Source organism: Tympanuchus pallidicinctus, unplaced genomic scaffold (assembly GCF_026119805.1).
Source record: "Tympanuchus pallidicinctus isolate F22 unplaced genomic scaffold, pur_lepc_1.0 scaffold15, whole genome shotgun sequence".
In the NCBI taxonomy this organism is placed as follows: domain Eukaryota; kingdom Metazoa; phylum Chordata; class Aves; order Galliformes; family Phasianidae; genus Tympanuchus; species Tympanuchus pallidicinctus.
In genome coordinates, this window is record NW_026294669.1 from 5,205,925 (window position 1) to 5,230,435 (window position 24,511).

Here is a 24,511-nt window from a genome sequence, read left to right on the forward strand (position 1 = left end):
AATACCATCCTAGGACTTGGCTTTCATCCCTTCTGCCCTGCTAACATCCGTAATTTCCAGCTCCTGGGCAGCAGAGAGCAGCTTGGATACTGTCTCTCCCAGTGCCCTTTTTCCAGTGGAGAATGGTAGAAAAGTGTTTCTTGCTTCATCTGTAATTGTAGCAACAAGAAACAACATCTCATTACTCACTGACCCTTTGCAAATCTCAGTATAACGATTAAGTAACTTAATTTTGGTTTGATAAAAAAAAAAAAAAAAAAAAAAAAGAAAGAAAAGGACTTAGTGTCAAGTTTCTTCTATATGAACTTTACAGTTCGCTGTTAAATCCAAAACCTTTGTTCTTGTTCAGCTCTGCTGAATTTCATTGCGAAGCATAGAATAGCTTGGGTTGGAAGGGACCTCAAGGATTATCAAGTTTCAACCCCCCTGCCACATGCAAGGCCACCAACCAGATCTAATACGAGAGCAGGCTGCCCAGAGCTCCATCCTTGGAATCCTCCAGGGATGGAGCATCCACATCCTCCCTGGGCTGTTCCAGCCCCTCATCACTCTCTCTGAGAAGAACTTCCCCCTGACATCCAATCTAAACCTTCACTCCTTGAGCTTAAAACCATTCCTCCTTGTCCTGTCACTATCTACCCTAGTAAAAAGTTTATTCCCCTTCTTTTTATAATTCCTTTTTAAATACTGGAAATATGGCAGTCATAGAGAGAACAAATTTTGGCTCATTTTTACACCCCAAAAGATACTTTCAAACTCATTTTTATCCAACAAAAAAGCCCAACATCCTCCTCAACAGAAATATTGGTGTCAGCCTTACATATCACACATACACTCTGCATGTTTCTTCATTGATTCCCTGAAATAAAATCAATGAAAAAATAACATTCACCACCTGAATACTTTGACTGCTAAAGTGAAGAAAGTCAAGAAATTTTCCCTTCTGTTTTCCTAGCAAATGATTTAACCTAGTTTGTTAAATTCTGGAGTAAAATAAATGTTTGATTTCTAGATTCTGAGGTTGGTTAAAGTACAGATATTTTGATTTCTCACAGCTGGTCAGAGTGAAGTCAATAAAATATGCACAGAAGAAATGCAAGCAGCATTTGGCTCAATATAAAGATTGATAATGTAACCACTCCCCCCAAAAGCTTTATTATCGTCATAAGTCTCTCTTGTTTTTTATAGTTTGCACTGAGCAAAACAATCCATCATACTTGAACTTCATGCACATTCCTGAAGCCAGCAGTTACTACAAGTCAATTTTTAATTATGATATTTTTATAAAACCTACAATTTATTTCCTGATTTGGTAAAACACTTTAAGCAGCAAGTCATCGATATAAATTATGTAAATCTCAAATGGCCCCACAGTCATTAATCTGACTGGATTTCATAATGAAACATAATATAGCAATAACCTGCTGCTTCTCCATCTGACATCACAGAGTAACCAAAATGGCTACAACAGTGATGAAGTTTTGTTCTAGGCTAGTGAGGTGTTTAACCTTTTAAGTAAATTGCCTGCCTGTTGTGTACAGACTACCTTCTCTGATTATCAAGATTATCAAATCAACGTGATGACTAAGGGAAGGAATCAAACCAGATACAAATGCCTGCCATTGGAAATCTTCCTTCCCCTTCCTAGGGGACAATTCCCACATAATCTATTGTTTCTTCAGCACTAGAAATGCTTTTTTTTCTCCACATGGCCATTAAGTAATACAGCCTGGACTTCAGTTCATATTTTTTAACTTCATATGCTCATCTCCATATTGAAACATCACACCAGCAAATGAACATCCCTATTTATACTGCTCATATTAACCCAGTTACATAGTGGCAATAAAATTCCATATTAAGAAATAGGAGCTCTCATTGCACATTCACAAAGCCCTCCAAAGAACAGAGGAAGAACAGACCGTAAGTCTCATAAATCCAGCTTAATTTATTCATAGTGAGAGTCTACGAATCAGACATTTTTATATTCCAAGATATTTATGGTAAGATGGTGAATGTATTAAAAAAAAAATCCCAACAAAAATTCAATGATTGATGATAAAATAACAAAACAGATAATAGATTTTGAACTTTTTTTTTTTTTATCAAAAAGTGAAATACTGTAAACATTAATGTGGCTTATAGGCATTAAATCAAATCTGTGGTGGGTGAGGGCAAGGTGGGCATTTCAAAACTTTCCTGCATCAGAACCTTCCAACTTGTCTGCTTCAATAGTGGCAGTAATACAAAGATATCTTCCCTTTGACAAATATACCTAAGTAACCTGTCAAGTTGATTCTATACATCATACTCATTATCAGACACCAGGTTTTCAAGTATTTCAATTAAAAGAGAACGGGATAGTCTGTTAGAGGAGTCCATGTGTTGTGCTGGAGGTGTCTTTGTTTCTTTAGGGCCATGTGGAAGAAGTATTTGGTGAATGCTACTGTGCAGAACTCCTTTAGCAACATTATAAAAGGCCATGCTATATGGACCATACCATTGCTTGTGCTTAGCCTGATCTCTTTGCTATTAAAAGCCACAATGAAATCCATCCGAGAAGTAGGATTTTTGTTTTAGCCATCTCAATCTTTATGTTTCCTTAGGTAGTAATTTCCTATTTTGCACCCTAAGTATGTTTGTATTCTCATTTACAGCTGATATTCTCACTGCATTCCACTACAGCCTGCAGAGCTCCCTTCCCTCTGTGCACATATCAGCAACACAAAATGCCTGCTCACTCTCCCTTCTGCTATGCTAAGCAAATTAATTTTAATCTCTACTTACAAAGCAAGCTCTTCATTCCCCCTGATTATCCTAATAGCCATTCCCTCTGCTCGTACAAATCTGAGCATGTACGCAGGGATCCAAATGAAGTCTATGCAGTGGCATTAATTTAACTGTTGCTCTACTGTATTCTCAGCACTGAAAGTACATTTTCACTTAGATTGGAAACAGTGCAACCAGACATTATGCTCTGGTCTTTCTCTTTCTTAACCCAATTCTATTGTTATTCCTCAGGATCGCTAATGTGCTGCTCTGTGCTGGAAGTACGCAAGTCTCATTTGTAGGAGAGCAGGACTTAAAAGATTCTTTGGTGATAATTCCAGATAACGGTGGATAAGACCTGAGCATACTCAGTTCAATTTTATTTGGTTTGATTTTTTTTTGTTTGTTTGTTTTTAAAGGAAGAAAATGAATGTGCAGCAATAAAGGAAATCCTGTAACTCAGCTAGAAAGCTAAAAAGCAAGAATCCAGTAAATATCAGTCTTTTGAGATAATGGCTTTTCCTGATCAGCTATTCTTCACCAGTTCCCTATCTAAAGCCTCTGTGGCACACACTGATGAAAAAGAACTTGACCTGCAATGCCCCATAGGAGATAGTAATGTACACTGTAGATCCACTCTTTGGCCTCCTAGCAACTATGAATGCTTTCTGGTTGACCATATAGATGAGAAATTAAGCAAATAGGACTTTCCTCACTGTGAGGAAGATTTAAGGTAATTCTTACAGACTCTACTTCTCCTGTTTAGAATTGCTCAATTGTGTGGCAAGGTTGATCTCCTGGGACAAAGCAGCTAACACTGCAACATTTGTGCTTGCTTGATTTCTGTGTGATTATGAAATTCTCTTGCTGCTTTTGGGAATTCCCAGAAAATCAAACAGTTTTGTCTTGCTTTTCTTGAAGAAAAGCCAGGCATTCTGCCTGACCTGCTAAGAGTCAGCCTAGTGAACAGCAGGCAGCAATGCCAAAGCCCATCTGCCTTTACTGCTTCTTCCTCCCAGAAGAATGTGCCATCTACACAGCTAGGTGGGACCAAACCCCATCACATGCTTAGTAGTCGTCACAGAGAACCATTCTCAGAGAAGGAGACACATGGGGCCTGAAGATGGAATATGACGATTCCATAGCCCAGATGGTCTCAGCCACGTGTCATGAATGAAATACAGGAAAACAGGGTGGGATGGACACATGTTGGTATCAATTGGCCGTTTTGTAGAAAGAAGGAACAAGTACATACATAGATACCTATTTTATCTAAGCCCTGTAAGGAAATATTTGGTTTGGTGTCAGCAGAAAGTCACAGTGTTGCTCTTATTCACTAATGATGCACTGGCTGTTTGTTTCCGCCTTCAGCAAGCACTCACAATTAACAGAAAGGGTAATATTTATGCATTAGTTTCTGAATTTGACTTCAAGAGCCAGATGAATAAAACTAGATAAATGTCAACCACAGGCTTTTAATGTGTTTCTGGAAACAGGCAAGGGAAGTTTTAATTACACACAGAAATGTTTCAAGATCATAGAACTATCAGGGTTGAAAAGACCACCAAGATCATATAGTTGAACCACCAATCCAAGTCTGTGACCCCTCAGTGCAACCTCTACTCTTTTCTTGACCACCTGTGGGACAGTGACTCCACTACCTCCCTGGGCAGCCTGTACCAATACCTTACCACTCTCCCTGTGAAGAAATTTTTCCTAATATCCAACTTGAACATTCCCTGGAGCGACTGAAAGCCATCATTTCTCATTCTATTGCTGCTGCCTCGAAGAAGCAGCTGACTTCCACCTTGTCACAGTTTTCTTTCAGAGAGCTGTGAAGTGAGATCACTGTGATCGTGTCCATCTGATACTAATGACATGATACTAGTTTCCCAAATCAGACCCCAGAATATGCAGCCAGACACCTATTTTGTTCAGATTACTTCTCACAAAAGTAATAAAACAGCCAAAAGCCCAGGTGGCACTCCTGCAAATGTATGTTTCAGAGCCCTGAGACCTGATCCTGCAGCTGCCAGCTTCACCCTGTGAAAACCATTAGCAGCTGGCTTCACGTCTAGGAAAAGTAAATGAAATATGCTGCATTTTCACAGCCATCAATCAGCAGAAGCAGTGCCAGGAAAGCTTCATAACGATGCAGTTATTGTGAATTGACATTGCAAAAAATTATTCCTTTCACGAGAGAAACACAGAAGCAAAAAACAACAGATGATCTCAGGGCACACACTACATGGGGCAGCGATCCCTTTCTTCTGGGGAGGGAATGAAGATGGGGGAGCACCTCCTTTTTCCAGCAGCACTTACCCTGACACCCAGGGATGGATGGCAGCAGGAGGGCCCATTTCTCAGTGCTCTCTGCAGGTCTCTGCAGCTGTGATGGCAGCTGGACCAAGCCGCTGGGTCAGGGGAGTGACTGCCTCACTCAGCTTTCTGTTACTCTTCCTAGGAAGAAAGTTCTGAGAGTAGAAGATCATAAAATGCAAAATACTTACAGAATGGATGCACGGGAGCAATACAAAAGCGTGAATAAACAGCAATTTGTTTTATTTTTTTTAATGTTCTGCAAAATGACTGAGAGCTATCAGATGCATCTCTGCTCTTAAATGTCACATTTCCAAAGGTTCATCTGGACATATTCCTTTTTATTATCTTTACTGACTTCCTGACAGAGATACTGAAATGTCTGACTTGACTCAAGCTGTGAGCAATCTTTTTGTAGGAACTGAACGAAAACAAACTGATAACAAGGGTGATTTCATTAATAAAAAACAGCCAGGTGACTGGTTACATGAGATGCGATTGAAATCATGCATGCAGAATGCTGACATTATCATATTGTTTACATCATGTTTTTTCATGGCACAGGAGAAAGTATCTTTGTCAGCTCAGTGGAAAAAGGTTGGAGATGATTGAAATAAAACAGCAGGAGGAGGCTGATGTGATTGAGTCACATCACCAACTGCCCATGTATAACACGGTAATGGAGGTGAAAGTAGAGGGCAAACTAAAATTAAGTGGAAAGGACACAGGAGACAAAAGGCTACACATATAGGACAAGGAGAGGATGTGCAATGAGCTGATTTGTATAGCAGGCTGAGTGCACAAATTTCATGCCCTCTATTTAGGTATTTCCTGTTCATATTGATGCAAATGCTGTACTGACTTGTGCTGGAATGGACAATCTTTTTAGTGCACACAGAGACAGGCATGTTCAATTAATTTTATGGTCTTGGGCAGAGAGGTCGAATGGCAGCCCATGAGTCAAATCTCCAGCAGCCAGATTGGACAACAGGAGGAAAAAGTAATATCTGGGGAGAAAAGCAAGGTCAACTCCAGACCCGCTCTGGTAATTACTCATACTTCAGCAGAAAATAAAGTGTTAATTTTGGTACAAGTCATCAAGTAAGAATTTCATTATTGTAGAATATCTCTACAAAGGCAGTTTAGTCTAAATTGTTCCCTCTGGATAGGAGGATGCTAGATTCAAGTCATGAAACCAATGGTCACACAAGCCACAGGGCAGCCAGGATGTCAGCACTGTAGTGCTCTCCAAGAAAGAATTGATCCATAAAAAAACATTAGAAATGTCTGCAGTTTGGAGCGAAGGCTGCTGTGGGTCATGGTGTGTCAGGTTGGCATTGGGTCCCCAGTAATCTCAAGTAAACAATATTGGGAAACAAAGAGCTTACAAAGAAGAGTTTTGGCAGTCATCTTCAATGCACTGGTTCAGCTTCTCTTGGTGCTATTTCAGCTTGAGGCCTCAGTTCACTTCAAAATAATTTTCACTTATAGTATACGCCATTATATGCACTCACAAGGAGCTATGCAATACACGATTGCTATCTCCAAATGTTTCCAGAAGAAAGCAGGACCACCTGATACAATTATGCATTCATCAGACACTGCAGAAAGAGGTGATAGACAGTGCTGTAAATCTGTCTAGTCACTAAGAGCACATTATTCTCCGTATGTGGATTAGGAAATACAAAAACAAAGAGCAACAGGGTAATGATTACCATCTCAGCTAGGAGGGATCTAACTTATTCCAAGGCAAGGAGGAACTCCTCAGTGCTTTGAAGAAGCTGACAAGACACTCTCCAGCACTTGAACCAGAGCAAGTATTTCACCATAGAATCATTAAGGTTGGAAAAGACTACCAAAGTCACCAAGTCCAACTGCCAGCCAACCCCCACCATACCTACTAACCACATCCCTTGGTGCCACATCCACAACAGTGCCAGAAACAGTGACCTCACCACCTCCATGAGCAGCCTGTTCCAAAGCATTACAGCACCTTCTGAGAAGAAATCTATTCCTCTTCCAACCATCGTCACATAAAGTCGTGATGGGAAATATTCACTAACCAGGAAACCCCAGAGCCAAGGTTGTTTGTGCCACCTTAATTTGCTCCACGTGCTTGTGAATTATAATCCAGTCTCTAGGGTATGATTGTGCACTGACTTGCTCAAGGACTTGTGCTTCCGTCAGTGCCAATTACTGAGTCAGTAGCTCATGTCTTTCTTATTTGTGAGCATGTGGCTCTATTGCACGTATGCCACAAAATAGCAAAACCCATCTTGGAAGTGCCATTCATTTCCTGATAGGCTTTTTCCTTCTTCATTATAGCAACTAAGTGTTTAATGTGCAGTCATTAATTTACTTTCAGAGCCTTTGTGGGGTGCAGGGAAAATAGTATCCATGTTATCACAGCCAAAGAAAGTAGTGTAGGTACATTAAAAGGGGAGGAAAGCAGATAAAATGACATAGAGAATATCAATTCATTCAGTCTTTGTTGCTTCAGCCTTCTCAGAGTAATTTAATTATAATCAGATACTTAACACAGTTAATTTTAAGAGGGCTATAGGAACACAAGGCAGGAAAGGCAGCTAAAATGGGTATATCCAGGTTGGCAGTAACTGATGAATCCACTCCAAGTAACAGCCAAATAATTATTTGAAACATTAAAAACTGTCCTCAAAAATTACGGAGGACCTCTGAAATCCAGAGGACAAAGGCAGAAACACAATTTCACTGCTTAATATCAAAAAGTGAAAAAAGGATGATTCGGGAACCTGCAAACCAAGCAGACTACTTTCAGTGCAGGTTCTTAATGACTCAAAAATTCCAGAGTTAGTTATTAGGAAAAATTAGGAAGAATAATATTTGGTACTGAGAGCACTGCACATAAAGCACACTAACTCATTAGACCTGTGCACTCGGACTTGAGAGGCTGCAGCTGGAGTGCTGTATCTAATCCTGATCATCAAATAAAGCTGGGCAAATTGGAGGCATATCAGCTCAAAAAAGGAGCTGCAAAGTTAACAAGAGGCCTGCGAGTGTGACCTATGGAGAAAGTTAAATGAAATAGTCTTGTCCACAAAATGGCCTTCACCTACAGCTTAGGAGGAGAAAGGCAAACTCCCTTTTGTGCGTGGCTCAGCAACACTAAATCCTGCCTCAGAATGGAGTAAATGGTGATTTCAGAGACAGGGAAAAGGGATTAAAAGTGTCTAATCCATAGAGACAGATTTCTGAACCTAGATGATCCCAAAGGGGAACCCAGTACGAAAATGATCTCCGCTTCCATGGAAAACATAAAGACTTTTCCAACTCTTTTAAACAGGAATGAAACCCTAGTAACAATAATAATGCTTAAAGAAGGAAAGGAAGAAAGGTCCCCTCATTCTCCTCTCCCCTGCCAATCCCTTAATAGCCATTAACCCAGGAGATAACTGCATTAATGTGAGAAGTTTTGATGGGCTGACTCAGAGCAGAAACCAAGCCTCCTGTTTTGCAGTGGTCTTTCATGGGCTTTGACTATTGACAAAATCTCGCAATCGCAAGTTCAGTGGAAATACACATCTGTGAAAATCTCAGCGGTGTCAACAGTTTTCAACAGAAAAATGGTTCATGGCAATGCTTACAGCCAGCTCTGACATCAGTATCACAGCAGCAGCTAAGCATTAAGTGCTTCACATTTCTGCATATCAGGATCATCAGTCACGCACCCAGAAAACAAGGAGCACAGAAGTAATGATCACCTCTGACATGGCTGGAGTGACTTATCCAGCACGACACCAACCCTGTGGCAGCCATATCTATCAAATCTTTGGAGCAGCTTTCTCAGAGTCTTTCCACTGAAACATCAATATTAGCTAACGTTTTTAAACACTGTCATCTGTTTCAGTTGATCTTATTCTTCATAAATTCACTCTTTTTCTATTGGCAAAACTGGGGGTTATTGATACAATCAAGCGTCAAGAGAACAAGTGCACCACAGAACATCCTTCCTCTTGCTGTTTATATTTGCTTGTCTGAGAAATATGTGCAGTGGCAGAATACTCATTTCCACCCCAGACAGTGAGTAATAGTTCTGATGCACCAGCCTCATACAAAACATCTCTTAGCTTTTTTAAAAAATTCAACGTTCAGAATCTGTGTATGATCACAGATGAATTTTTTAGGCCGTTTGATTTTGCTGCCCACCTTTCTACTCATTTTTTTTTCCTCCTTCATAACATTTGGATTATTTAGATAAAATCTTAATGGATAAAACTACTGCTTTCCCAGCCTGTCCATGCAATTGCCTTGATGCATTTATATGAAATAATCTCACACAGAGCTTATACTCTTCACTTTTATCAGCCAAAAAGCGTACTGGAATTAACATATGGTATCACACTCTATTTGCTTTATACCAATTCCAAACACTCAGGGGCAAGTTGTTAGCAGACAGAAGGTAAAACAAGCGTGCACCATCCATGCCAAGCCCTAAGCAGATAAGGGTATGAACAAGCTCCTCCTTGTTGGGGAGCAGCAGGGATTGCTCAGAGCACTCTCCTCGGAGAAGTCATACAGATAGAAGTTTGGGGCAGCCCCTGAAGGCCTGAGAAAAGAATTTGCAAGGTTCATAGGGAATTTCTGAGAGCTGCTCGGAAAGATAAGTTCTGCACCAAATCAACAAAACGTGTGCAGAGTACAGACTAACAATGGTAATGTCTCTAAAGTCCACTTATGTTATCCCACGAGTGGAAAATGGGATTCTGCATAATCCATGGTGCATGGTTTTGAGCATGGATGGATTAAGCAACCTTCTCCAGCCCTTCCCTGTCTTATTTTCTTGGACCTTTTATTCTGTTGCACAAGTGTCTCATAGGTTCTTGCTGCTGGCTCAGGATAGATGTCAGGATAACAAATACAAGTACTCTGTTTGCTCATGTTTTTTTTCCCCTTTTCCTTCTACCAAGGTTTCATCTCCTAGTCAGGGATTCTCTTTTCATGAAATTCTCACTAGCAGCATTGCAGGGGCTAACTCAGCTCTACTGTTTACTTAGGCTGGAAGAAATTATTAATGGTTTTATTTTCTTTAATCTAATGTTGTCTGCCAGCAACTCCAACTCCACCTCCTACTTGATTTGGCAGAAAAAACACAACCCTTATTTTAGCAATTATACATAGACATAACTGCCTTATAAAAAGCTGAAAAGCAGACTCTTTCCCATATACCACATGCACCCATGATCAGAGATCAGTTCTCTACATTTTGTTGTCTTGTGAAAGGAAACAGTTTAATGACTACCTGCACAGCCTTTTGCAGAGATGGACTGCCATTTCTCATGAAATCACAGCCAAAATAGCCTTCTGTTCTTAACCTCTAAGAAATCTTTGAAATGATTTTGGCTATGCAAAATTACTGCAAATTATTATTGCAAACGATTCAATCCCTACAAAAACCTATTTCACTCTTGCAATAAACCCATGAAGTCTGTGGAGGATCCTCAGAAAAAAAGTTGCCTTGAAAAGGAAAAGGTTATTCTTCCCATCTTAGAAGAGGACTTTAAATGATGGGACATATTCCAACAAAAGGACAGAGAAGCAAATTTGAAAGCTGCTATCCCATGATCAGAGATATAATGCTTTAGGTCCCTGATTAAAGAGAAAATTTCAGCTTTGATGTACTCTCTGTAGTCAAGGAGTCATAATGAATAAGTAACAAATATTAAGAAATGAGTTCAAGAGAAATACAGGCATTAGCTGGTAGGGGCAGCTGCTTCAAGTCAGAGCCATAATATTATCCATAGTGGGGCTTTTTAGTGATGGAGATACTGATGGCAGACCAAACTTACTGGCAACATGATTGAATTTGTGCTAAGAGGAACTATGACCTAAAAGGATGCAAACCACAGGAAAAGAGCATTGTGTCACAGGACTGAAGTCTGCATTTTGCAGCCACTGCAGTAATAATTTAGAGATAAGGAGGTTTATCATGAAAAGCAGCAGGCTGTTCCTCATCTCAGCATTGCTGATGCCAAAAATGTCTCCCTGTAAAGGCTGGGTTAAGCACCATGCCAAAACTTCACTTTCCTGCATGTTTATGTTGTGCAGTGTGCATGCACTGTATTCCTGAAATCAGGACAGTAGGAGCTGTGTAGTATTGAGCATGGCAGGACGGCAGACAGAGGAAGAAATATAAAAGAATTAAAAGTAAAGGCTCATCACAGAGAGCGGTTCATGCAAAGAAATGCAATCAAGACAGACAGGCAGCACATGCTCATGAAGCAAACCCAACTGATGTGGGATTCCTCAGGACAGAGCTTCCAGTGAACAGAGCTGGCTAAAATGGCATTGCTGACACCATCACTACATCATCAGGATCTAATGTAGTTTCATTTTTAATGTGACAAACTATTTAGACTACAGAAAAAGAGGTGCATTTTTTTAAAAGTTGAAATACGCCCTTTCAACATTTTTGAAATTTAAATGACTCAATGATTCCTATTTCTGAGTTGAACAGGCATTTAGTTTGACTTCCAACTATTATCTGTCTCCCTGTTTTATTTTAGAGACTATTGCTCTATAAAAAATGAACGGTTTAATTTTAGGTTGAAGTAAGTCACTTTTCCTCACTAGACCACTGAATTGCTACTTATCTGCTTCATACATTTTCCTAGTGCCTGTATCATCTGTTCAACACAGTATTATAGATGGTGTATTTCTGTCTTTCCTACATGCCATCTTTCCCTTTCTTCATTGCTCTGGATGCTGTCTGCACTCATAATATTGCAATAGAAAAAATGTAGAACATTAGCAGCTTTTAATCCTTTTACACCCCAAGTCTTCACGTGTTTGACCAGCTCTGCTTTGCATTCTGCTGGTCTGCGTCTGGAATAGCCTTAACATTCCAGATAAGGCTAAACAACCCAAAGCATAGCTGGGCCCCACAGCACTTCTGGAAGGTTATATTAGAATTAAGATAATTCAGTGATTTAAGGGTTCACTGGATCCCTAGAGAAAAACTTCTATCCCAGTTTGCAGGGATTTAGCCATTTGGTTGTTATTAATATTGAGCCATGCTGCTGAATTTATGCATTCTGTAAGGAAATAACCTAGATTTCATACTTTCTTTTACGTTGAACAGTAAATTTGACAAATTATAGAATGAATGTAACAAAACCTGTCCTTACTCTAGAATCTTACCATAGCATACGAGGGAAGGCAGGAGAGGCTAAAAATAGCCAGCAAACATCATCATAGTAGGATGGATGCTGGCTTGTCATTCACACAACATGTGGGGTAAAAAATAGAGTTGTGGATGCTGCCAAAAGGCTTAGCTGGGGTAGGTGGGTAAACAGGAGGAAAGGGAGTTGAAATCGCAAAGGGAAAAATAGCGTCATTTCGATCCTGAGATCTCAGTGTGATTTACCTTGGCAGGCAGAAGAGCTGGTTCTTCTGGTGTTTGTCAGAAGGAAATACACACCTGTTCACAACGTGCTTTGAGTGAGAGACGATAAGCCTTGTAGTGCATACTTCTGTTGAGGAAAGGCTGGGTTTTGGACTGCTGAGATTGAAACGTGCCAAACACAATCAGCTGCAGAATCACTCTGGCCAATGCAAAAGAATAATAATTAAAACAGCAACAACAAATTAACCAACCGCTTTTTCAAAAGAAATAGGATTCACTGAGAACCAAGAAAGTAAGGACATTCAGTGAGAGGCATGATACTATCATTACTGACCACCTCGTGCCTCAATCTGTGATTACTTTGAATTTTATTCATAGCAGATGAGATTTTAAGTGTGAAGGTTGCTTAAATAACATAAGGTGAGAGTGAGTGTCCAGTGCAAATATTTAGTCTTACTGCAGTGCAGAATGAAGTGCCTAGCTCACTTGAATGATGAGAGAATGCACTTACCTGGAGCAATTCAGCCTTGATAGCCAATGAAGAGCCATTTTCCATGATGCTTGTGGGCCAAGAGGGCAGGAAAATGACTGAATTCCCCCACTGTGACCAAAGCCAATGGGAGCAGGTTAACCTTGCCCTTTAGGGATTTTGCACCTTCCTCCATATCTGCAGACATCTCTGTTAAAAAAGCCTCTCCCACAGCTAAGTGCCTCTTCCAGAAATTCTCTCATCCAATTAAAAAAAAAAAATAAAGAGAGAGAGAGGCATTTTCTGTCTAATTATAGCCAGTATAGTTAGGACAAAGAAGAAACACTTCTTAGTATCGCACTCTGCTTTGGAATGGAGAAATGAGCCCTGATTTCTACTCCACAGGGCAATCAGGAAGCAGCAGAGCATTTTGGTATTTTGGTAGATCTTCTTGCTGAAATTGCTAAAAGAAAGGGAAGGGAAACAGTTTTGAAAGCTGGCAAAGTCAGCATGTTCTTATTTATAGTTAAAACAATATAAAAGAGAGCAGCTGTAGTGGGAGAGAGATCTGCCAAGGGATACGCAAGTGCTTGAACATTGCCCAAGCACACAACAGACCTGGTTTCAGGTCAGAGAAAAGCAGACAGTTCCAAATCTGCCAGCAGAGCCCAAACTCAGCATAAGATGCCCACAAGTCATCTCCTTTTATCTTGCTGGTTTGTTTTCCTCTGCTGCTCTTCCACTCTGTCCCCTGTGCTCTGAGTGCATTCAGTGCGTCTCTGAGCATACCCAATGCCTGCAAACAATATTCATACAGCTCAATTTGACATCAAGGCCAAAAAGGTTAATGGGATTCTCATTTCCAACTGCAGAAAAACGAACAGTGTGGAGAATAAAAAATAGAAAGCCCTCTTGAGGTCACCCATGAATAAATGGGAACAGGTGTAAGGTCTGCATAACAGCATGTGGCACCACCGCTTCTCACATCCTGCCACATGCAAAACCCTTTTTATTAGCAGGTTCACAAGTGTGTTTTTCAAACGGTAGGGTTAAGAACATCATCACATTTCTGCAATATCCCACCCACATAGTGGGTACTGTAAGAGACATGATAGTCAGGAGTGCACGTGGGACCACAGCTGACATGCACTGATTTGGAGATGTTGGTCTGCAGTGTGAGGGGGAGGGAGGGGCAGGGAGAAGGGAGAGGAGGTAAAGAAAGGGAAAAGAAAGGAAAGAGGAAAGAAAGAGGAGAGAGGAGAGAGGAAAGGGAAAGGAGGGGAAGAGGGGAAGGGTAGGAGGCAGGGGAAAGAGAAGGAGGGGCTGAACTGCCAGGGCTTTTGTGCTACCTTTTACCTACATGCATTTGTGCTGGTGTTGGCCAGTCCCAGAGGGATCTACCTTCACAAAGTCTTGGTTCTCTAGAAAACTCATAAAAAACAAGACAGAAATGACCAAAGCCTGACATTTACCAAGTTTCACATAATCAAATTTTACAAGTTTCAAAAGTGACTCAACAATTACTGTGAATTGCTAAAGAATAAAGTAGCAAATGATAAATTGATCGCCTGCTGTTTCTTTGTGTACTAATTTGTGTTATGGCTTTCCAATCTAAAATTGCTTGAGTAGATTTTTTTTCTTTTTTCCTTTTATATATATATATATTTTAAGCTCAAATTACAAATGAAATGACTGTGGTAAACTGAATGCATCAAGTGTAATGAAAAATTGATCAATTGTAATGTTGTAGGGCTTTTCTGAAAAATGGTTTCTAGACTATCTTTTTAAGTTGAAAATTACAGTTATTAGCCAATTACCAAATAAGAGTGCAAAATCAAATCTGTTTTTTTTGCTAATCTTTTGTTAGAAAGATGGAACAAAACCTGAAACTGTGCACGTCTGCCGACAAGTGTCTTTTTTTGCCTATCGGTGGTGATACACTGATCACATTTTTTGTTGAAATATCCACTTGAGGAAGCATTGGGCTCTGGCTACTTCCTTTAGTAACACTGCTTTCTGAACTATCTTTTTCAATAAAAGTACAGCTCTATTTTACAAGCTAAAAGTCTACACTGACTGTTACAAGTAAGGAGGAGGTGAAGAATTGAAAGCTCAGCATGGAAATGGCTTCTTGGAAATAAAAAATTATGATTCATCTTCTCTGGTACCGTGTTATCAGGGTCTACAAAAGAGAGTGGTTTGCATCGAGAATACTCCACTTACCAACCTGATTTTCTTTTATTTATTTTCTAAAGAACTACAAGGTGCCCGTGCTTTATCTCCTACATAAAGCACTGGTGGACTGTGATGGGGGAAATCTTCATCCCATTCTATCTCACCCTATCCTATCTCATCCCATTCCATCCTATCCCATCCCTGCATGCAAAGCCTCCACAAAGCCCAGATAATCACCAGAGGATGGCCTGGTTTTCTCAGCACAGAAAACATTCTGAGGACACAAATCTCCCCTCCATATTTTGAGTTGTTTTAAGAAAGCATAAATTTTAAACCACATGAAACTACGCTGTGATCACAGTTAGTTCAGTGTAAATGAGAAAAAATTCAGTCAGTTTACCTTCTGCATGGCTGATCCTGATCAAAACACATCTGCCTATAATATGCACCATATGGGGCAACAATTGTCTTGTATTTATTCTTGTGCCTCCTTAATCCCCTGTGTCCCCTGCAAGTGTGCATATCTGTATCTGCAGCTCTAGCAAGATGCCCAGAGAAAGGCATCTTGCTTTACGCACATATAATTATGGAGATGTTTTTCTTATTATGGTAATTACATCCTAAAAGACTGCACAGGTAGCAGCTGTAAATGTAATGAAGGCTCAGCCGACACCAGCTGAACTGGATTTTCTTTTATATCAAAAAGCAGCTTATCACTGAACTCTTTACAGATTCCTGAAACCCTGCTATATTTACGAATGCTTCTGCTACTCCTGGTGAATTAACAGAGATCTGTGGAACAAGCAAAGCAAAGATAACCCAGCAAAATGCGTACCTCTTAGAACAGTGAGTGGGGACAAAATTCCAGTAAATGAAATGAGCAAATGTATTTATGGAGAAGTTTTCATGAACTGGTGCTTAAGGCCATGCTCTTTCATGGCATGGTCCAGTGCCAACAGATCTCATTCAAGTCCTAGGTGCAGAATGAGAAGCTTTCTTCAAAATCAGACGTGCAAGATTCACCCCAAATACCTGACTGTAGGAAATTGCTGGCTGAAGCTGCAACTGTCTTGTTTCTATAGCAGGAAGGTGTTAATTATTTTAATATTAAAGCTAATTATGGCTGTATGCACAGAAACTGTATCTTTCAAGGGCTGAAGGAACAAACACTTAGGATCATTGATAAACTTGGTTTATGGAAATCGTAGAATTAATGTCACACTCCACAGGTAGGAGCACACAGCTTTATATTATCTCAGACTAGGCATGCCTCTGACTATTTCTAGCTCATGACCTTTTATTTTAATATTTTTAAATCCATCCAGAGTGCAGTAATGCCTGCAAAGAGTTTTTGCATCCTCTCAGAGCCTGTTCTGTGACAACCCTCCAAGTTTCAAGCAGTGGCCAGTCCATGAGCAGATAGACAGACAGGCAGGGTTGGTAAGACCTGAGTTTTGGTCAGGGGGAGGTTAGATCTTTCTAGGATGTGCATTAGTTGGGAAATAGAGCATGTCCATTTACAGAGAGAACATTGCTGCAGAACGGTAACGAATACAGCCTTACTCCAAAGGCAAGAGCAAACCCAACCATTCTTCCTAAATATCAAAGCGCTGACAGAAAAACCCATTATAAACATGTGAGGAGCACTTGGCTGCTGAAAACACTGTTGTGCTGGTGAATTGAATGAATAATAGTGATGAATAGTAATAAAGAAATAACAGGAAAATTTGCCTCGTCACTCTGCATATATTAGGATCTAAATCACACCCAGGACATACACAGGAATCTGATGTTTGGCAGCTCTCAGCTGCCTTCATCTGGTGTCCCCTTATCTTTCTGCCAGTCTTTGCTTGCATCCTGGATTCAGGGACAATAAGTTAGTGGTGACACATTCCCCCATGCTATATCATCTGTATGCAGAATTAAACTGGAGGAAATGTCGCCAAAACTCAGCATTTACCAAGAGAGCCATGTGTGGCTCTCAAATTGTAATTAGCCCGCATTGCAGTTTAGGTATGGAAACAGCTCCAATTCTCAAAGGGGTAAACCATGGAATTCAAATTTCCATCTGAATAGAGCCCAGTGGCTCTAAAATCAAAACATGTGAGTTTGTTTTTGCTACTGCTTATTTAGGAAAGCTACATTTGCAAGTGTATGTTCAACTGAGATTAGGGTGTAAGAAAGAACCTTTTCATATTGTGTCATTTTTTCATTCTGGGGGATGAGAGCAAAACAGACCAATCAATAACAATAATTATAATTTTCTTCCTATTGATTGCTCAGAAGTCCTTAAAGGCATCCCCATTAACTTAAAGATAACTTGAGGAGATTTATGAGGTTTTTAATTCTCTTCTGACACAGCAGTAGTGATTTCTATATTCAGAAGCGGAGCCTTCCTGTCTCTGAATTCTGAAGCCAGGCCAGAATTAGTGGCGATGAGACTTGGTGAAGTTTAATAGAGTAATTGACACAATTTGGCTTTGTTGCTTTTTCTAATTGGTATATTCAATAAATGAGGCTACCCTTGCAAAGCAAGGAAGCCACAGAATTTGCCCGTCCTGTACAGCCACACCTTGCTTTTATCTAAGTGATCATGTGTCCTTCCATTTATTCCACAGTTATTTGTTGGCAAATCTATGCTGATAAGAGAGAGCACAGAGAGCCCCAGAGATAGAAAGGTTTCAGAAGACACTTCTGCTGGAAAGCCAGGTCAGGTGTTTGCTAGTGTGGTATTGTCGTCAAAAGAAGCAGCATGGTTCCCTCATCCTGCTTAATGAACACTAAACAAAATGCTTTCATAGAATCAGAAAGATTGGGAAGACCACTAAGGTCATCTAGTCCAACTGCCAATCCATGCCCACCATACCCACTAGACACAAGTCACTCAGTGTGACTTTGCAGCACACCTCTCGTGACAGTGCTCCAAACTCCACATCAAGCTGTTCCCCAGACTTTGCTCACCTTTCTTGCAGGGACTTCTTGTTGTCACCTCCTCTGCTAGCCATTCCTCACACCTTTTTGGTCGTCAGGTAAGAGATGCTTGGCTGCCTCTATCTGCATACTTCTGTGGAGCAGTGCATAGCTCGCTGATCTGTGAAGCATTCAGGGGAAACACCGATGAGAGAAGAGCTTGCATGTAATCAATTCCTTCTTTCCAAACCTCAAGTTAAAAATAGAAATGCATGCCCAGATAAGAGATAGTAGTATGAATAAATAATTGTTTTCTCTGGCCCCCAGTTTGTCAATAGTATATTGCTTTAATTCATAAAGGACCAGAATGATAAGTGACCTCATTCGTAGGTAAATGAAACTCAGATACATCATACAGACAACATCTTTAGATTGTTGGATGATTTTTTTCAATTATACTTTCTCTCAGGGCTAACTCTTTTGTGATGAAAGAAAAAAAGAATTCCCTAAGAATGAAGCATTATATTCACTAATCCTGCCTGATGGGAGCAATCTCTAGTAAGAGTTTTAGTTGCATAGAAAATATTAATAGAAAATATTAAGGGTATTGCATAAAGTATCCATAGGACTGAAGAAAGAAGGAATGGGACGTCTTCCCACTTTGCTGCTTCTAGCACTGGCTGGACTACGCTACAGGAGGAAGTACTGCAGACTGTGTTTTATCTCAGAATGGCAGATCCCCAGAGCTGAACAGTCTAAAGACTGCCTTAAAAGAGAAGTGCTTATCCATAACAGACATACATGTGAAATGGTTTGTAATTGTGCTGAGTTGCCTGGGTTACCTGAAGATGCCTTATTTTTACAACAGTGTAATATCTAAGGGGAAGTGTTGAGCAGCAGACTCCTTGAATACTGTGTCCCTGTTTGGCCTGATTTTTCTTCTTAATTCCATCTGTTATTCAGAACAAATAATACATACGAGAAATGTCTTCTTTCCTCTGCCTTTTCAGTTTCTTTCTAGGTCAAATTTTCTATAATTACCTTCATTTTATACAGTAGTTCATTTATCTCTTTCCATTTCATTCTGTGAACAAATTATGACTTGTTCAAGAGCTACCCATTATGAGTGTGTGGTGTTTATCCAATGTGCTTCATTATTATTTCAGTTCAGTAGGAGGTTCTTCTGCTTCTGAATTATCTGAAAATAGCTTTACTTAATAGCTACTATGGATATAAAAAATATATGATGTTTTACCTATCAGAGGAGCCATGCATGGTTTGAGCTTTTTATTTTAGTTGTCACATTCATACTCACAACGAATTTCTGCCTCTGAATCATTTTAGGAATAAAATTTCTCTCATCAATATGCAGGATAATTGCATTAAATAGTAGCAAATATTGGTGAAAAAGGCAGTGATGTAATCACTGTAATACACTGCCAGATATTTCTTATCTGCAAATAACTTACCTGTCTACTAATGGTGCATCTGTAGCTTGCTTCCACCAGAAGGAATTTTTAGATTTTATAACATCAGAGTCGTCTGCCTTTATTTTGCACACATCTATTAGCAACTTGGAAAGAATATCCCTTTCCTACTGTCTGCCTTCTTTTTCTGCCCAAACTATCTTTCAACATACAGTAAATCATCCTCTTAGGAAGCAGACGGCACTGACAGACTGGAAACTTCAGAAGCTTTCACCTGAGCTTTACTACATCAGTGTAATGCAGCTATTGGCCATGGAAGTGGCTGGTGATGAAAAGCTTTCCTTCTGTCTCTGAGACAAGAGAAAAAAAGCTAGCACAGACCTGAGCTGCCACTGGTTTGAAGCTACAGCTTAATATGCTATGCATTTTGGACTGATTTTTCCAAACAAAAATCCTTCCTAATTTTCCTGTGAAGAGAAAGTCAAACACCCTGGAAAACATATTCTACAACTATGGATTTTAGAGCAATTAACAAAAAATAGAAAATTTCAAAATCTGCAGAGGAAGGATTTCACAAAATAACCATCCATCATATGAATGTCAAAAATAAGAGGATTTTCATCCATAAACTTAAGTAAATGTGTCATATATTTGTGGCCCTGGGCTTTCCCAGAGGGGTCCAGCCAGAAGCCCAGCACAGGGAACCTCTTTCCCAGCCGTAGAGCAATCAGCACATCACCAAAAGCTGCTGTTGGTTCCAATTATCTGGTTCAATCACTGAGCATTCATTCATCCTCCACATAAAAATTATTTTATGGTCTGCCAGCTATTTTCTGGAGCTTTCAGATGCCCTTTAAATATATTGTGTGACTGGCACTGCTTTACACAAAACAAACACGCACATCAGGCTTGTGGACTATATTTCTCTTGGGGTTTTTGAGCTGCCATCACCTATTGATATTATTTGATTTGCTGCCGCTATTCAAAACAAATAAACAAAATCTCAGAGCTTCGTAAACCTTTCTTTGTGTAAGCCACTGATATTTACTGGGAGTGAGAGTGACAGGCAGAGCAATCACACCCACACTCACCTGCCCTCAGAATTAAAAGCAAATGTTTAGAGAATGATTTCCTTTTGAGCTTTCAGCTTTCTGTTCCAATGTTCCTGATGCCCCTCCTGACTGTGAGCATCAGATGGAATGAGTGGGTGCCTGGCTGACCCCACAGCAGTATTTGCAACCAGGGTGGTGGTGGAATCACCATCCCCGGAGGTGTTCAAGAAATTTGGAAATGTGGCACTGAGAGATGTGCTCAGCGGGTGTGCTGGACATGGGTAGGTGGATGGACTTGGTGATTTTAGAGGTCTTATCCAACCTTAATGATTCTATGATTCTATGATCACTGCCCAAGAAGTGCAACACTGGGTGACCCACAATGGCATCCACCGTGGATGGACTTGGAACAGGATAATCTTTGAGGTCCCTTCCAACCCAAGCCGTTCTATGATTTCATGTGTGGAACAGTACAGCAGAAATTCACTTTCTGCTCATTTTCCAGATGCTTGTGCCTTCTGCAGGCAGCTCTCCTTTCACTGGCCAGCCCACAACCATTGTTCACTTCATTTACATAGGACAGCATCCCACACATTAACATCATGTGAATCTCAACCTCTGCAGCGCTGATGGCAGTTTTCCCCATGCCAATAGGGAGACAGATTTTCCAAGCAAACCTGTGTTGTTCCACCGCAGATACACAAACACTGTTTTCACTTAGCAGCTGCAACAGTTATTGGTTTTGTTTGCTCTGAATGTGTCAGAGTATTTCTTTGCAGCAACAAGCTGCTGCAGAATTGCTGAAGTTGAGTGAAGCACAGACATGCGCATCTGAGCAACAGCTCCTAGATGATACAGAGAACTGGCAACAGAAGCAGCTCCTTGCAGGAGGCTATAGCAGATGACACATATAGCTTTCTCATATGTAAAGACGTAAACATCTCCTTTTAGAGGCAATCTAAGCTACACACACAGGGAGAGTAACAGCAGCTCCATACAAGACATGGACACAGACTTTTATTATCCCACAGCAGTACAACTGTGATACTGAGCATTTCATCACTGTACACAAAGTTGACATCTGCACCTGGTATGAATGAAAATGACCAGAAGGCTCCATCTGGTCACTGTGTGGATGCAGGAGGCATGGGCAGGCATCCCAAGGGCCCCACTGTTTCTTTCTGGATTTTCCTTAAATAACATTTTCATGCTATGGTCTGGCTACAGTGATATCTTCAATTATTTTCTCCAGGAAAGACAGTACAATTCTCTTACATAGTGACATGCATGTTAAACTTTACTGTGATTGTCATATGGCTGCAATAAGATGCATTTTCATGAGGAGCTCAGTAATTAAGGGGTTGCCCTGCTGAGACCTTACTGCAAAACTTGGGCAAGTATTGGTTAAAGCTCTCTCCTGCTGACAGCATTTCATAAATACACTTTTCAGGGGTGAGCACATAGTTGTTGTCTCAAATACTGCCAAGTTTAATGAGTAAACACCCCTCTCCTCCCCAACCTTACCTTCCTCCCCCATTTCAGAGAATCATAGGGGTTGGCTTGGGTTTTGCTATTCCAAGTCCCTCCGTGCCCTTTGCATGTCCCATCTACAGCACTGAACGCTTCTAATGCTAATTTGCAAAGTAGTGTTTTCTAAATTACTGCAAACAAAACTATGGGAAGGATGAAAATAATTAGCTGTGTCTCAAAGCCTAATATATTTGCATTGTTTAGACAGAGCACTTAATCATTAGTTGGGCCACAATCTGTTGTGTGAATTTGGATTATTACTAATACGGCTGAGCAGAAGGTTATTAATTACATGTAAATGGAGTTTTTGATATTATTGTTATGGAGAAACTGAATGTTATTAATTACATTACAAGGGTCTCGCAGGATCCAATACTGTGTGTAGAGCCATATTTAAATACCATTTACTCTTAGATGCTTTTGTTTCTTGTTCAGAATGAAGGAATTCAAAGCAAACAAACAGCACAAGCCAGAGCCCTGTTCCAATTAACACTCCGGAAGCTGTGAGTGATATTTAATGAGGCTGTAGGGAAGCTGCCTTTTTAAAGGTTTTTAAAAATAGAGTAAACTTTTTAATGAAATAGACGGTCTGCTGCAACATCACCTCCTTGGGCTGGGACTTGGCAAAGTGGTTCCCAGTGCTGGTTGCAGATCCCCAAAGAGGACGTCTGAGAGAGGGGATCAGATCAGTTTGAGGCACTATTTACTGTTTTTACTTTTAAATGCAATTGTATTAATTCAGAGGAATTTTGCATGGGAATTGCATTGTAGTTTTCACAGTTAAATACTGTGAAATTTGCAGTGAAGACTCTGTTATGCTACATTTTGTCCCCATTTGTCTTGTATACCATTGCTTTGCCTTTGGCACAATAAAAATTATCTTTAAAAACAATGCCAGAAATGGATTGACTTTGACCTTCTGAGTATCTTGTCAATAAAATAAGAATGATAAATCTGTTTCAGAGTGCCACTGGCATAACATTAGAGTGATAATTCAAAAAGCAGCATTTGAAAAATGATATTTTGGGGAGGGTTCTCATTCTCTATCAATAAATATGCTCTATTTACAGTGCAAAGGGGTAATTCTGCTAACTGCCATACTTCCTCTCAAAAGCAAGTCGTGCAGTCCCCTCTGCTCTCTACCAGCTACATCACTGTTAACAATTAAAGATTACTTCAGCAAGAAATGAGCTGAGACTTCTGTTGCTGATGTGCACAGCAGTCCAACTCCACCTCAACCTCCTCTTGTGTCCCACTCTACAGTGTTGATACAGCCACAGTGGGTTTTGCAGAAAAGGAATAAATGGTTGCTAACAAAGAAAAGGCTTTGCTTTTCTACATGATCAGCTTTTGCTAACAAACAACTTCAAAAAAAAAAAAAATGACTGGAAGGCTTCCTTTTATGAGGTGATAAGAAAATACTGAATATTCTGCACTGAATCATGAGAAACATGAAAATAAACAGAATGGGAATGTAAACAAACATACAGTGAGGGGCAGCAGTTTAGAGTCAAACTTAGTGATGCACACACAGGAGCTGTGATGTGCCTGGCTTTATGGGTACCTGCCTGGGGCGAGTCTGACCTGTGGCTCCAATAGTTGCAAGACTAACTCAAGCTTATTTCTAAAGAACACACAGTTGGCTTTTCTCTTTTTAGTATTTCTTGTTTTCATTATTTTTATAAACATGTATTTGAAAGTATGTGAATCATGGAATCATAGAATGATTTGGGTTGGAAGGAACATTAGAGGGCGACAACCACATCCCTTGCATCTCTGCCACCCCTCTTTTGATGCAGCCTGGGGCACAGCTGGTCTTCCAGGCTGCAAGAGAACACTGCTGGTGATGTTAAGCTTTTTTTCCCACCGGTATGACCTTCTAATTTTATATGGTGAAATACTAAATTCCATCATTTCCCACTGTTAGCCTTGAAATCCAAACCAAATCTCAACATAAGTATCATAGAATGGCTTGGGTTGGAAGGGACCTCAAGGATCATCAACCTCCAACTGTCCTGCTTCATGCAGGGGCACCAACATCCATATCTAATACTAGACCATAAAGTAGATACACTCAAGTGATTTTAAGTGGTTACTGCCAGAATCCAGCTATGTTCTTTGATCTTTGTCCTGTCTCACCTTTCAGCTCCTGAGTGCTCCCCAGCTGGACATCGCATCCTCCGCAGCCCATACCGCAGCACCAGGTTTGACTCGCTGGAGCTGCAGCGAACGTCTGCTCAGGTCCTGGTGTGTGACCACTCATTGCCACCAGCATGGTATCGGTTCATGATCAACAACACGCCTGCGGAAATGCCAACGAGATGCATTGAAGTCAGTAAAAATTATGCAATAACCCTGGTGAACGTGAATGAATCTTTTTCCTTTCCAGCCACCTCTATACCCTCATAGCCAGTAGAGTGAAATGGGGAGTGGGAGATAGTGGGAAAAGCTCTTTCATATATCACCACTCTGAAAAGAG

At 40.3% G+C, this 24,511-nt stretch overlaps 1 protein-coding gene and 2 long non-coding RNA genes across 11 annotated transcripts in view; 1 reads left to right on the plus strand and 2 right to left on the minus strand.

The window, feature by feature from the left end:
* The window catches only part of LOC128077358 (von Willebrand factor D and EGF domain-containing protein-like), a 287,642-nt gene that overhangs the window by 136,331 nt on the left and 126,800 nt on the right, over positions 1–24,511 (plus strand). For 7 of the 9 annotated variants that reach the window (XM_052676473.1, XM_052676478.1, XM_052676472.1 and 4 more), the window contains one exon: positions 24,179–24,363. In XM_052676473.1, the coding sequence (XP_052532433.1) occupies positions 24,179–24,363 (185 nt within the window). Of the gene's footprint in view, positions 1–14,184; positions 17,823–24,178; positions 24,364–24,511 lie in introns of those variants that run through there. The other 2 variants (XM_052676474.1, XM_052676480.1) reach the window with 2 other exon arrangements.
* Positions 4,486–13,529, minus strand: LOC128077363 (uncharacterized). Its single transcript, XR_008204947.1, has 4 exons — positions 12,981–13,529; positions 12,491–12,668; positions 5,092–5,229; positions 4,486–4,601 (listed from the first exon to the last, which is right to left on the minus strand). It is a non-coding gene; the product is annotated as an uncharacterized LOC128077363 (long non-coding RNA).
* On the minus strand, positions 14,268–24,329 carry LOC128077364 (uncharacterized). Its single transcript, XR_008204948.1, has 3 exons — positions 24,172–24,329; positions 18,075–18,204; positions 14,268–14,359 (listed from the first exon to the last, which is right to left on the minus strand). It is a non-coding gene; the product is annotated as an uncharacterized LOC128077364 (long non-coding RNA).